General features: G+C 37.9%; 1 protein-coding gene across 16 annotated transcripts in view; it reads left to right on the forward strand.

The window, feature by feature from the left end:
- Positions 1-12,287, forward strand: part of HDAC9 (histone deacetylase 9) — a 924,856-nt gene that overhangs the window by 527,835 nt on the left and 384,734 nt on the right. For all 16 annotated transcript variants that reach the window (XM_045062751.1, XM_045062752.1, XM_045062760.1 and 13 more), the window contains 3 exons: positions 8,054-8,176; positions 11,201-11,411; positions 11,893-12,110. In XM_045062751.1, coding sequence (XP_044918686.1) covers positions 8,054-8,176; positions 11,201-11,411; positions 11,893-12,110 — 552 coding nt within the window. The remainder of the gene's footprint in view (positions 1-8,053; positions 8,177-11,200; positions 11,412-11,892; positions 12,111-12,287) is intronic.

The raw sequence follows: 12,287 nt of genomic DNA on the forward strand, positions 1-12,287 counted from the left end.
TCAATACTGGTCAGTTTTCTGTGACCCTTTAGTCAGTTTCCAGGAAAAGAACAACTTTGTCACAGGCAGTTCTAAAAACTTTAGGTTTCCATTGCCTCTCAGTTTGAAGAATGTGATTCTCAGTAATAGCGGAAACACTAAAGGGTCTGGATTCTGAATCAGCTCTAGATGAATTCTGTGGCTCTGGAAAAAGAAATGTCACATTAAACCACATTCAACAGCATGTATGATTCTTAGAAATGCATTGTTAGGGCTACAAGATGTAGAAGACCACTTAGAGTATCTGATAATATTTTATGAGGTTCAGAAACAACAGTGCGGGTTCTTGATCATGAAAGCATAGGTAGTAAAAGTATATTTTACAAAGGTTAAGGGTGTAATGACCACAAAATTTAGCATGATGATTACCTCTCTGGAGGGACCGAGGTGGAGAGGGTGGGGAGAGATATGGTTTGTTACTAAAGAGGAAGATATATGTATTCTTTCATTATAAATACACATCTATGTATATAGTACTTAGTACAACACAGAAGAACAACCAAGAAATATATATTTCTGAGATTAGAAATAAATGGAAAAGGGGAGATTTTTCTCTTTACTTCAAACTTTTTATGACCTGTTGTATTGAATATCCCAGATCATGAGATCCTATCTTTAAATTTCAAAATACATTGGAGAACGAAAATTAAGGGAATTTGTTTACATTGTTCTAATCTATTTTTTATTCCTTAAGCCTTCACTTTCACAAATAATCTGTTTAGAATGCCCTACCTTTTCATCTACTTACTGAACATTCTGTTACTACGGACCTTTCCTTCCACCCCACCAGTAAGGGGGGAAAAAAAAACAACACACACACACAGAAGGAAATGTGATTTAATGGAGTTTGAAAGAGTAGAAGTATTTCTTCAGGTCAGTGACAGGACACTCACCTCCAAAGCTGGAAAGACTAGTTCAAAAGCAAGCAGTGACTTACTTCATAATGAATTAATTGTGTGCCTGAACTATGATCCAAAAGGCCAGGTGGGCAGACCTTTATGCACTGATGGGTAGCCTCTCTGTGGCCCAAAACAAAAAATTCAGCCCTGATGGCTAACATGTGGTTTTCTGCTGCATTGCCATTTACAGAGGTCTATAATGTAATTCATAGTGGAGAGCTAAAGAGACAGCAGAATTCAGATGGAAACTCTCAACAAATTAATATGCTAGCTGTGTAACACAAAATGCTTGTACCTAAACTGGAAAAAGAGGAAAACAAATATTTTCTGCCAATTCTTGATTAACAATCATTTCGGATTTAGTAAGAGTTTTATAGACATCTTCCAAGATTCACAATAGTGTGTAATTTCATATCAACAAAAATAGTTTCAAGGCGTGAAAAAATATACATCATCAACTGTACTTTCAAAAGCCAAGCTAGTTTCACACTTTACCATTTACAAAATAGGCATATTCTACCATCTTCGGTTAAATAACACCAGTGAATTTTCATTTTTAAATAGTTCAACAGTGTACATTTGTATGAACTCTTTATTCTGTGACCTGTAAGTAGAAAAGCACATCACCTAATTCTTCCAGAGCCCATGAATGGGATTCTACTCCCTTTTACTGCTTAGGAAGGAGGAAAGTAAGGCTGTATCTCAGGCTGATGTTGAGGCTTTGGCAAAAAGAAAATTTTTAGCTTATAATTCACATGTCCTGCATAACATAGCTGGAGGTGAAGACAGAAGTAGGAGGAGAATTTACTCCTAAGTCCCCGCTGAGGAAATGGCACAGTGAATTCAAACGTATGGGTCTTCCATTCAGAAGGCTCCCCAGGAACCTGGCTCCGAAACCAGCTACTTTGTCATCATCAGTTAAGTCGCTAAACTTGCCCCCGACCTTAGATCTAGTGAACGGCAGCCATGCCGCCTCCAACAGCGTTGTTGTAAGGAATCAGTGTTGGGAAGGCGGATGGTGAATTGTGAAGTGTGAAAGGAGTTCTTTTTCTGTTGTTGTTATCAATACTGACTCTTAGGAGGGAAAACTCATTAGCATGTTTGTCTCCAAGCCAGCGAATCACATGTGAGAGCGAGTCTCCATCTGCTCCGACCACTTCTGTTCCATCTCTTCTATTTCTTGCATATGCTCAGTCCTGAACTCGGATTGTTGGAGCTTCTTGTTTTACTCATTTGTAAACTTGGTTGGGGAGCTGAAACCTCAGGAGTTTCTATTTCCAGCTCCAGTCAGAAACGTCTTTACCTATCTAGTTACTTTATTGTTAATACTGCGGGCCTGTGGCTTCAGATGTTTCCACGAATATCAACACCATTATTTTAGATTCCGTAGATTTATTTGATAGCTATGTTAACAGTAGCCAAGCAGCTGGTTTATTTCTATTTGAACATTAGTGGCTGGCTCTGCTATGCTATTTTTTAAATCATATTTTTTTTCCCCAGCAGATACAAATGATTTTTTTAAAAGGATTCTAATAATAAGGTTAAGTACTCTGAAATCATCTAAAATGTCACTTGTTTTGCCCCCAGCTCACATGACTCATCTGCCTATTGTTTCATAATGGCTGTTGTGACATTTGCTGTAAATGTTATGCTCCATTCTGCGTGGGTGTGGAGCTAGGGTTTTAGATGGCAGAAAATAAAATGCTTTCCCCCCATCTTTGGGGAGAAGAGGTTGCTATGACAGAAGAATCATTTAGGAGGAATAACATGAGTCAATATTGTAAAGCAAGACCTTTAATGAGACCTTCAGCAGTGCCTTTTAAATGGAGAGGGAGCCCTGTCAGAGGATAATTTCTTGTCACCAGATCATTTCATAGTAGTACATCCTTGGATGTTCAGCAAAAATAAAAACTTAGAGATTTAAGTTTCTAAAAAAATTCTGCATCATGTGGAGCTGTTCATTTTCTATCGGCTGTCTGAAAGGATAAGAGAAAATGAATACTACTTAAAAAAATTACAGTGAAAACTGTAAGAAGTATTAAATGATTAACTTTTTTTTTTTTTTTTTGGCTTGGAATTCTTTCTTAGTTTTGTTGTTGTTGTTTTTAATTTTTAATGTGGCTCTCTCTCTTTTTTTTTTTAAGTCTAATTTGGGGGTCTGGGGCCTTTTAAACCTGCAGCACATTGGGGTTTACAAGCCTGTCCTCCTGCATACCAGCCTAATACACACAGGTGTTGCCTGATCATGCAAGTCAGACGTGCTTCTGTCTCAGGCCCAAGGAGCTGACGTCCAGGGAAGGTGGGCAGCTGGCCAGTCACAAGCCAGTGAGTGGTAGAGCTGGGTGCAGGGCACTGAGACCACACTTCCTTTCACCAGTCCCGACTGCCCCTCACCAGAACTCTGTAGGTAACTGACACTCTTTTTCTGATGGTTGTGCATATTGTAGGTTAATTTTGAACATGTAGTCAATTTAAAATTCTATATCCACTTTTTATATGAGCTTCTTTTTTTTTTTTTTTTTCTTTTTTTTTTTTTATTTTTTTATTTTTTTTTTTTTAATTTTTTATTTTTTTAAACATATATTTTTATCCCCAGGGGTACAGGTCTGTGAATCACCAGGTTTACACACTTCACAGCACTCACCAAAGCACATACCCTCCCCAATGTCCATAATCCCACCCCCTTCTCCCAAACCCCCTCCCCCCGGCAACCCTCAGTTTGTTTTGTGAGATTAAGAGTCACTTATGGTTTGTCTCCCTCCCAATCCCATCTTGTTTCATTTAAAAAGTAGGTGATTATTTACATAACTAGTGTTCTACCGAAGGCATCTGTTGACTTGTCTTCAGAGTGAGAAGAGTATTCTTTTCCCCTCCCTCCCTTCCTTCCTCTGTACCTCCTGTCCCCACTTCCGTTCTCCTTGTCTGCATAGGCAGTCATTCTCTTCAGTATTTTTGTTTGTATGCTCTCTACATCGTAGGCATTTTCTGCTTTGTATCCAAGAATTTTAGTGAGTATAAATGGCACAGTGTTACCAGTCTTATTCCATTTCTTATTTTTATCACTAAGCATATGTTTTTGGACCTAGTCATGTCATTTTGGATGCACATACCTAATACTTTGATTTTAATCATGGTAACAATCCATGGTGGCCAGTGCTCCACTGTACCTATCCATTCTCTGGTTGGATGCCCCAGTGGCCTCCAGCTCTCACCATCACTAAAAACTGCTTCAGTACATACTCAGGAACATCACCCTAAATGATGATGAATGAGAGCTTAAGGAGAGAATTTCTGGAGAATATAATTCCCTGCAGAAGAATTCTGGGGTCACGGTATATAGCGTAACTATTTTATTGTCCTGAATTATTTGCCAGAATTGCTGTACCAGTCTGCAGTCCCACCAGTGATATGAGAGGTTTTTACCTCTCTAAATCCCAGTGACATTGAGATTTTGTGTTTTTCTAATTTTTTCCAGTATTCTTTTTGTAAGAGATTGAGTCTTTTCATTGAAATGAATAGCTTCCTGATTTCAATGGCAAAATGAATAGCTCTATGAGAGACATATAATTGTTCAGTATATTTTATTTATCTGAATTGTAAATATTATCCATAAGATGGGCTTCCAGTTGCTCTGATGGTGAGAAAACAGTTTGAAGGTCATTAATGAGATGTGAGTAGGTCTCCCCTGACCCAACACCTCACTCCGTCCTATCCCTGTTTTCCACATTGTGCTCCTTCTGGTGTATCAAAGCCTGATATAAAACTGACACCCTGCTCGGTGCCATTGAAGTTATTGAACTCTATTCTAATTACAGTAATTCTCACAGGTCATAGGAATTTGTTTTCTACTCTTCTGTGCACCTAACTAGCACATGAACTTTGTCATGTAGGACATCTTTGTACATCTACCATCCAATGCCACGCTGCTAATCCAGCTGAATTGTTATTGGTTAATTGTTTCATGAATGTTAAAAGATAGTCATTTATATCTTTAATATTTCCATTTTATCTCACTACAGCAATAGCTTCTGATTCTGAAAAATTTTTAGATTAAAACCATCCTCCCTGTGTTCTAAGATGTAAAACGTTGGCATTTTAGCACAGCTTTGATTTAAGGGCTGGATCCGTTTCAAAACTGCTTCCTGAAAAAAATCCTGGCTTTGCCTGAAAATGCTTGTGATCTCACCACAATACTAAGGTGGGGTAACCTTCCAGTCTTGTAAGAATACTGGTCAGGATCCTTCATTTTCTCAGTGAATTGGTATCTCTCACCACCTGTTCGGCTAGCTTTCAAGTGTGTCCACACTCTTTTAGCAGTGTAGATAAAATACAACTCCAGCTTCTGGCTCTAGGAAAACACTAACCTGGAATAGATAGACTATGCTGATTGAAAAGCTGTATTGAGGAAAGTTGTATGTAAAGAAGATAATTTGAGGAAAACATTTTTTCAGGTCTGTGAAGTCATTTGTGATTCTAGTCGTCCTATGAAAAAGCTGTGCCTGTTACCTTGTCTGTAATTGAAGGAAGTAAACTAAGTAATGTCCAAGTCCCTGAAGTTCTGTGGGAACAATACTATACCAGTCAGTCTCTGTGGGAAGAACCAGCTATGTACCAAGTGAACCTGGGGGACACAAGACTTCCCTTGTTTCCTCAGGAATTGTCTCCATGACTTGAAGACTCTCATGTCTATAAAGTAACTAGGGCTTTCGCTTCCTTCTCCTGCCCAGGTCAGCTGGTTCCCAGTTGCACACATTTATTCTTTTCCATTAGCCTCAGGATATGATTTTGCTTCCTCTCCTCCCCCTAAAGCTTTCCCCGCACCCATACTTTTTTTTTTTTTTATGGTTCCCGTATCCTTTGGTAATGGTGGCAGAGAGGGCTGTGTAGCTTCTACACCAGTACCTGACAACAAATCTTGGTCAGTTTAAAAGTTGTATTGCGGATCCCAATGGGAACTGGAATTAAGGAAATCACTCAGTTTCTTCATAACTGAAGCATAATGAGAGCCACAGAATGCCTATGAAGAATGGGTTAATGTCCAAAAAGTCCCTGGCAGAGGGGTTGGCACACAGTAGGGGCTGAAAATCAGTACGCTGTTAGAGGGAGTGGAGCCACTCTACTGCCATATGAAACTTTAGCAGTTTAATCCTATAGTAAGAATATTCCCAAATGTCTTCACTTTGGTCAAAGCCCACGTGAGCAGCTAGTCTGCTGCTGCCGTCATTACATCCAAGAAGAAATATTTTTCTTACTTTAGTGTAGGTTTGCTTCCTGGGATGCAGTGGGAAGATACTGCAGAAGTTCATTCTGGGAAACGAGGAGGGCCTCTTTCGTGAGGCTCGTGGTGTGCGTTGGTGCCCTTCCCACAGTGCATGTCCAGTCTCAGTGCTGTGATAAGCAGATACAACCTGGAATGAATATTATACATGACTTGAAGTGCTTGTTTTTCCACATGTATTTCTCTTCTCTGAAAACAGATAAGTGAATGAAGTACCATTTTATTGTAAATTACTATTTGCTGCTAATAAGCTAGTTAAAATATTTTTTACTTCCTCAAACATTCTTTTTGTTCAAGCGTATATTCCAAACCAGAAATTAATGTTAAAAGCATATGAGTGTAAGCAAAATAAAAGCTTGCCTTTTTAATTAGAGCAAATAGGCGATTGCTACTCAGAGCTCCTAAAGTCATGCAATCTTACTGTAATGATGAAAGATCGTCTCCAGCAATCGTCATTCAGTGGCGTTTTAGACAACCTTAATTTTGTAAAGGGTTGCATCTAAAGTCAGTGTAATGTTAAAGGTTTTATTATGCCTCTGGGTGTTCATACACAAATATCTGACTTTCTTTTGAGAAAAAACAAAATCTGAGTTAGCTTGGAATTCCAAGTTGCAATGAGGAAAAAAATCTCCTTTAACCTTCTGCTCTTATTATGTTAAGGCTACGACTCATCTCCAAACAAACGTATGATTGAGGTGATGTTTTGGAATAACATCCTGTGTTTTGGTGGCGCATCATTCTTCAGTGACATTCTGAGGTTGCATTGTATTAGCACATGATACTTTCCCCAGTTAATTGATATCCCAGGTTTGTCCAGGGGAAAATCTACAGCTCCCCCAAACATGCTTGACAAGTTATTATATTTACTTTAGTCAAAGCCCGTGTGTGCAATATCCCTCTTGGAGGTGGTCTATTATTGGAGTCCCATATGCTTTTTGTTTGGGAAGAAAGCAGTCACTGTGTCATACTGTTACATGGAGTATTCTTTTTCAGGGATGTTGTTCCCTTGGGGACCATATCGGGCCAGAGTTCCTTAGTCTAATAAGACCTTTGTACCTCTTATTGTATAAGAGTTCTGGGAGGGAAGCAAGAGTTAAACAGAAAATGTAATTCAAGCAACCATATTAGGCCACATGTGGGAAAACATGACTCTTAGTATTGGATTAAGGTATTTGTTGTAAAAAGGACTGTGATGCCAAAACATTCAAGGTATTTTCAGGGTAAATGAAGCCTGTTGTGGCACAGGGAACTCATAACATTTTAGCATTTAGCTTAGCTTCTGAATATGAATGATCTAAACATGCACACACGGAGTTGTCTATTCATAGATTTTATATTTAAAAAACCATGCTATTAATTATAGAAGTCCTATATGGTGATATCTAATCTAAGATTTTCTTGTGTGAGTGTTCCCATCAGTAAAGTGATGTTTAATCTATATAAAGATAATGATTCTAGCAGTATTAGATACATACTCATCACTCAGTAATACAAAAATACACCTGTAGGAATTAGTCACTTTAATTGTTGTACTTTACCAGCTGATGGTAGATACATGGACTATGGTTGATAAAGGTAGAATTTTAAAAAGAATTTTGCACACCAAACATTGAAGCCCTTTCTTTCAGATTCTGTGATTGTGTCTAATGAGCACAATTTTATTATAATTTTACATGTAACTTTCAGATACAGAAATCATAAAATAAACAATTAAAATACTTCACTATTTTGACAAATTATGATAATATAAAATCTGTTTTCTGAAATGTGAACATTTTAGAGTAACTTTTATGATATAATAATGTTTTGAGACTGTCTTTTCATTTTTTTCCAACAGCAAATGGTGTCCCAGCAACGCATTCTAATTCATGAAGATTCCATGAACCTGCTAAGTCTTTATACCTCTCCCTCTTTGCCCAACATTACCTTGGGACTTCCGGCAGTGCCAACACAGCTCAACGTGAGTCATTACACAGTGACCTGAGGGATACAGTCGGAGGGAAACTCTTCTTGCATTTCTCATATATTTAGACTTCAGGGAAACTTGGTAGAGTTCGCTTCTCCTAGAATTCACACACTTCACTCTGAGTTGTGCAGAGACGTTCAGTTTGATTTCAAATTAAAGAATTACACTGGTTCCACAGTATCTACTATATAAAAATAATAACTAACATTTATATAATGTTTTATAGGTTTTAGAAAAGAAAGCACCTCCAAATCTATTACCTTAGTACCTCCGCACAGCTATCCCATGAAACAGAGATTACAGGCCACATTTTTACTGAAGAAGTAGCTGAGACTTGGAATACTTAAAAGCCCAAGGTCACAGAGCCATTGAGTAGCAGTCCTAAGACTCAACCCAGGCCAGTATTGAGAGTCATAGCTTCCAAAGCAAAGCAGCATATGTTTATAGAATTTATTTTGTGAATGACTTTATTTTCGGAATTTAAGTTATGGACTCTGAGATACTCAGGAATACATATCTGGAAAACCTCTCTAAGAGCAACATTAAATTCTTCCCAGGAGATTCAGAGTGAATCAATTACTTTAAAAGTCTTGACATCTGAAATAGGATCTCTGGGAGGTAATTGTCCTACTAGCAGAAGATAGCAATAGTTATTTTACACATATTCCCCTAAATAATATAAATTTTAGCCATTGTAAAAGATTTGTACTCTTTCCCTGGAAAAATTCATCTGTGAACTGTGAGTAAATTAACTTGTACTTATACGGAAGTCATGTGATACATTGGGTTTAAAGAGAAATTTATTTCAACCCTTGGCACCAATTTTGTCAGACTTTAGCAGTCAAATTCATGTCTTTTACAATATGCCCACACCAGGAAATTTTTTAAGAGTTGACCATTTTGTGCCTCATTTGTTTTCAGAATTTAAGCCCTCTATATGGTGGGCTAATTTATGCACAAGCACACCTGTACTGACATTTTAAAATTATAAATTTTGTAATTGAGTTCATTCTATATTATGTAATCAGTCTAAAAGATATCTGGTTATATTTGGTATTTTTTATAGAGTGGAATGTTATCTTACATGATATAGTAATCTTACACCAGTGAGGAAAAAGCAGGATTTGGATGTTGTTTTATATCCAGAATTGAAGACGAAAGGCTTAAATAAACTGATTTCAGTTACCCCCTTGAAATTTCACATGAAGCATTTGTAAGCGGTTGGTTCTCATGAAAAGAAAAAAAGGAATTAGGGATGAAGCTGAACATAAATATTCATGGATGATGTTTTCACATTTCCACTTACTAAAAATTAGTTTTTCTTCTATTCTTCTATTTCCTCTTCTTCTGATGATAAGCAAATAATGACACAAAAGCTTCTTATGACACATGAATAAACATTTTATGTCCACCCTTTTTTGCATGTTCTAAGTCATTCCTACCAGCTAACACAAACATACAACACTTTTAATGTGGTCAGAGAGAATTTTTTCCCAAAGGACCAAGTACTAATGCCAGACCATTTAAGGTTTCAATGGTAATACAATTTGGTACCGTTGGATGAATAAACCAATGTGGTTTGGACTGAAGTTTCATTTTTCTTTGCTTCCATTTTGGTGTGGATGAGGCCATCACAATTAATTTTTCAAGCTTAGCATTGCTTTGGCAAAGGGATCTCTAATATTCCATTTCCCCACTGAATAGTGGGAAATTTTTTAGGAAAAGAAGCCAGGAGAAGGAATCACTTCTAGATTAAACATTGCATTGACTTGCCATGTGACTAAGACAAACCATTTACCTCTTTGTCCTTCAATTTCTCCATCACTGAAAATTGCTTTGCTTCCCTGGTGCACAGTAATTTTGAAAGATGAAACATGAGTTTTGAAAAGAAACACGCCACATAATTTTGAGGTATTAGACTTCTGCTTTTGTGATATCAAAATTACCTCCATTCATTAAATTCTTTGAATAGGATAATTCATTATTACTATTGATGATATAATTATTATTACCTTATTACTGTGTTATCATACATTTCAAGTTCTTAATAGCATTTTTATTTGATCTAATTTCACTTGTAGTTTATGTTATTAAACAAAAGTATCTAAAGTGTCATTTTCAATATTTAGAGATTTGGGGATCTGTTGTGAATTAATACAAAATACATGTTTAAGTCAAAGTCCTGCATATTTTATATAACCTTTCATTGGGTTGGCTGAAGAATTTTATTTTAAAAATTAAATATTGGAATCCTATAGCTCTGTGAGTTTATTAGAGGAATTGCTCCTTTTGCTTGAAACTCCAGAGCTACAGACAGTTTTATCTCCAGCTTCTTCACTGCTATGATAGAGTCATTAGTTTAGCAATTTGAATCCATTTTACATTGCCAGTATACCTTTTTACTTCAACAGTATGCTAAAACATTTTTTAAATAAACTTCCCAGTTATTAAGCCTAAAATTAGCATCATTTTCAATGTGGAAAAGAAATCTTTATGTTCAGTACAATGGCAGTCAATACTAACTTATTTCCAATAGTTCAACTCTGTTTTTATTTCTCACCCAATAATTTGGTTGGTTTGAAAAGACACACTGTTGGACAAAAGAGGTAGAGGCAATTAAGAGGTACAAACTTCCAGCTGTAAAATAAGTAAGTCACAGGGATGAAAAATACAGCATAGGGGAATATAGTCAGTGAGATTGTAATCAGTTCGTCTGGCGACAGATGGTGACAGCCCTCATCAGGGTGAGCACATCTGGTATATACAGATGTTGAATCACTATGTTGTACACCTGAAACGTGGGTAATATTGTATGTCAACTACACTTCAATTAAAAAAAAAAAATCAGAAGAAGAAAAAAAAGACATGCCGTCATACATTTTCCTTACTTAGCTATCAGTCAGATGGGGTTTTCTTTTGGGTGGAGGGAGGGAGAATTTCAGAATAAGAAACTACGCTAATGCTGTACAGACCTAGTGGGTGAAAGAGGATTACCATCTCTGTTACTTCTTGACACAGGCTTCGAATTCACTCAAAGAAAAACAGAAGTGTGAGACCCAGACGCTCCGACAAGGCGTCCCTCTGCCTGGGCAGTACGCTGGCAGCATCCCAGCGACTTCAAGCCATCCCCACGTTGCTTTAGAGGGAAAGCCTAATAGCAGCCACCAAGCACTCCTGCAGCATCTCTTATTGAAAGAACAAATGCGACAGCAGAAGCTTCTCGTGGCTGGTAAATAATCATGACACCATTCGCGGATCATTTTAGGGCTTGATTTATCCGTGATCTGGTGTAAGGTCTTTTTTTAGCTCAAGACTCTCCTAAAGATTGAAAGTGTCACACAAGGATGTCCCTGAGACTTGGTCTTGTGGGAAAGGCTACTTTTCCTGTTTATTCCTCTAGACATGTGGTGGGGGGAAACACTGCACCTTATTTAACCTTCATACATACTGAGGCCAATGACTGGTGAGTCACCAGTCAGGTGCTTACCTGTCTCATGTTCTGGCACTTCTCCCTCCATCCCCTACAGCCTAGCTTTCTTCTGATGTGTGCCTGGTAGAATCACTAGTTTTCATCACATTTATCTCCTATATCTATTTTTCTGTGGGTTTTGTGTGTGTGTGTGTGTGTGTGTGTGTGTGTGTGTTTGTCTATTCCTAAGCAAAATTCTGCATATGTGTACATGTATATATATATATTTTTTTTTTTTCAGGTGGAGTTCCCTTACATCCTCAGTCTCCGTTGGCAGCAAAGGAGAGAATTTCTCCTGGCATTAGAGGTACCCACAAATTACCCCGTCACAGGCCCCTGAATCGAACCCAGTCTGCACCTCTGCCTCAGAGCACGTTGGCTCAACTGGTCATTCAGCAGCAACACCAGCAGTTCTTGGAGAAGCAGAAGCAATACCAGCAGCAGATCCACATGAACAAAGTAAGCCCCCAAGTCAAAGTCAGGAGGTCACAACCACCAGTGGGGAAAGTGGGGTTCCCTTCTTGGGTCCAGGCACACAAAAGGAAAATGTCGGTATCTCTGCATCATCGTTGACAGGAGATTGCCATCCTAGCCCTGGGGACAGCATCACAATATCAGTATTTTTACCCTCATTAC

Source organism: Mustela putorius, unplaced genomic scaffold (genome assembly GCF_011764305.1).
Source record: "Mustela putorius furo isolate JIRA1106 unplaced genomic scaffold, ASM1176430v1.1 tig00003845_pilon_pilon_pilon, whole genome shotgun sequence".
In the NCBI taxonomy this organism is placed as follows: domain Eukaryota; kingdom Metazoa; phylum Chordata; class Mammalia; order Carnivora; family Mustelidae; genus Mustela; species Mustela putorius.